Source organism: Propithecus coquereli, unplaced genomic scaffold, assembly GCF_000956105.1.
Source record: "Propithecus coquereli isolate 6110/MARCELLA unplaced genomic scaffold, Pcoq_1.0 Scaffold280, whole genome shotgun sequence".
NCBI classification, from domain to species: Eukaryota; Metazoa; Chordata; class Mammalia; order Primates; family Indriidae; genus Propithecus; species Propithecus coquereli.
In genome coordinates, this window is record NW_012148397.1 from 3,908,681 (window position 1) to 3,911,607 (window position 2,927).

General features: G+C 40.7%; 1 protein-coding gene across 1 annotated transcript in view; it reads right to left on the minus strand.

Annotated features, from left to right (window-relative positions):
• The window catches only part of HSDL1 (hydroxysteroid dehydrogenase like 1), a 15,336-nt gene that overhangs the window by 1,970 nt on the left and 10,439 nt on the right, over window positions 1-2,927 (minus strand). Inside the window, exons 2-4 of the mRNA XM_012648219.1 lie at window positions 2,140-2,365; window positions 1,061-1,506; window positions 635-862 (exon numbers count right to left, since the gene is read on the minus strand). Coding sequence (XP_012503673.1) covers window positions 635-862; window positions 1,061-1,506; window positions 2,140-2,359 — 894 coding nt within the window. The 5' untranslated portion in view covers window positions 2,360-2,365. The remainder of the gene's footprint in view (window positions 1-634; window positions 863-1,060; window positions 1,507-2,139; window positions 2,366-2,927) is intronic.

Genomic DNA, 2,927 nt, shown 5'->3' on the forward strand with positions numbered 1-2,927 from the left:
CATACAGTAACATGCTGAACAGGTTTGGATCCTAGGAGAAATGGGCTGTGTCACATAGCCTAGGCATGTAGTAGGCTATACCACCTAGGTTTATGCAAGTACACTCTGTGATGCCCATACAACAACGAAATGGCCTAACAACTCATTTCACAGATCATTAAAAAAATAAATAAATAAATAAAATAAAAAACATTCTATGTTTCTTGAGCAAAGGAGTCCAAGAATATACTGAGATATTATTTGACATAATGGTTATTACATATAATATAGACCTGTTTTATGTTTTTATGGATTATACTATGAGCAGTACCCCTCAACCATTACTAGAATCTTTTTTTACTTTGAAATTCCCATAAATACATACTTAGTATTTTTATTCTGCTACCATCCACTTATATTAAAGCAGCATATTTCATCTTTTTGATGCCATGTAGATTGAACTTTTGAAAATTTTTAATTATCCTACAAAAGAGAACTTAGTGTCTTAACCAAAATCATTAACAGTGTCAGGTTTAAAAATTGGAATTTACAATTCTCATCTTTCCACATCAGGCTTCAATCAGATTCCTACGTATCATTTAGAAAGGTTAACAGTGCATTAACTTAATAACAAGACCTGAAAACGCAGCGCTACCTGAATAGAATGGGACCAGTATCCTGTGGTCCTTTTCGAAATTCCAAGGGTAGAAACAGCATGATGTGCGTACACTTTTGGCGAAGGCACCAACCAGGGGCATTTATGCAGGAAGCTGCTAGGTGCAGTCATGTTGGTAGCTACATAGAACGGGATGAGACTCTGCACAAAGATTCCTTTGGAAGCATATTCATACTGCAATGCTCTGCTGAAGTGGTCTAAATAAGCCTGTTAAAACAGAGGGGAGGAAAAGACTTTTAATTTGGGAGGAACTTAAAAGAAAATTTAGGAGAAAAAAACTTACTAGGAAAAAATAGTATAAGCAAACATGAGTTTCTGACAAACAGCTCAACAAATCAGACCAAGCAATTGTTAGTTAACGTTCTGTTGCATTAGGGATTCATTTTCCAGTAAGTAATACCTGACCTTAGAAGCAGAGAACGCAGCCAGCTGGGGAGTGGGCTTGCAGCAGGAGCCAGAAGAGATGGTGACGATGGCACCTTTCTTTCTCTCCACCATTCCCGGTAACACTATATGGACCATCAAACTAGCGGCGGCAATATTCACATTTATGAGATCCCAGAGTTTGTCCTCGGAGACCTGAGTGAAATACTGGGGGTAGGGATAAAACACGCCCACGTTATTTACCAAGATGCCAATGTCTCTGTCTTTCAGGGCTTCTCGAATCGGAATGTAGATCTCCCGGCCCCTGCTGAAGTCCGCAACTATGATATCGGTTTCCACTCTGTAGGTGTCGGCTATGTCTTTAGCAACAGTCTGCAGCTTCTCTTTGTTCCGACTGATCAGGATGATATTGAGACCCCGGCTCGCTAACTCTTCGGCGTAGGCTTTTCCAATCCCATCCGTGGCACCTGCGACGCAAGCCAGGAAAAGTGAGTGTGCTCCGTGGTGCGACCTTTAAAAAGGACCTTAAATACCCCACTGCCGGGTTTAATCAGAGGAAAATTCACACTGGAAATAAAGCAAGTTCTGGTATTTACGAGTCAAGGACAGCGCGGCATCAATAATGTGCGCGATGCCTGCTGAGCGCTCTCCCAGACACCCGACAAGGAGCTGTTTTACATTCACCGCATGGATCATGAGACAGCAGGAATCTGTTTTCAAACTTCTATCTGGCTTTTCTGGGAAACAACGATAAACTAAAATAAAATTCAAAACAGGTAACGCATTTCTGAAAGTGGTTTCTAGGGATAATCTTGAAACGGAGAGCAAAAGGCAAAGGGAAGAGGTAGGATATGGGGCTGGAGTAGACCCAGGAATAGGAGGGGCAGATCTAGGGAGATACAAATCACGGGGCAAGTTCTTCCTGAGAGCAGTAAGAAAATGTGAACATAATCAGAGCAGGAGTCATACGTTTTATTTTTTTTTTTTATCAGTATGTTCCCATGAAAAGATCACATTAAATTCAACAGCTCCTTGAAAATGCATCTGACTTAAAATACAACTTAAACAGAAAAGATCATCTCGATTTTAAATTAGGTTACCACTGACGACGGCCCATCTTCCATACTGCTTGATCAAGTCTGCTCGGCTCCCCAGGCGAGGGATAAAATGCAGCCTGATCAGGCTGTAAAAGTCACAGACGACGGTGATGCTTTTTCTGGCCGTATACCAGGCTCCAACCAAAGCTAGAGCTTCCATATAACAGTTGCAAGATCTGGCAATTTCCCGATACAAGAGGTAGAAGCTGTCAACAGCAGCCATGGCAACCTACAAGAAAGGGAAAGGAGAGAGATGCTCTTTGCTTAATAAATTAAAGGAACATGCACAGTTTGAGTGAAGACATCCATCTGAGGACGTCATATCTTAACAATTTTGCATTCACGTAACAGTAACTTTTCAAACACATGCAGCCTGTGGGACTAGTCCATTTACAATCTCATTATTTAGCATTTGTAGCTCATAAAGTTCTTTTCTTCCAAGGAGATTAATCAGCATAGCTACCAAAAGTTACCAAATTCCTACTCAAATTCAGATACTGTGCTACATGTTGTGGCTACCAAAGATATACACAATATGCTCTGTAACCTAAAAAGGCTTCTAGTCTAATATAATGACAGACACAGACTTTTTGACTCAGATGACAGCCAGGAGACATTCTCATTCCTCTATTTTATTCATAATCAGCAAGTGCAGAGGACCTATTGCTCATGTAGGGACAAAGTAGATGAAACAGAGGGAGTATTAAGACACGGCCTTACCCTATCAAAAAGTGGGCAAAGGACATGAACAGAAACTTTTCAAAAGAAGACAGAATAATGGCCAAAAAACA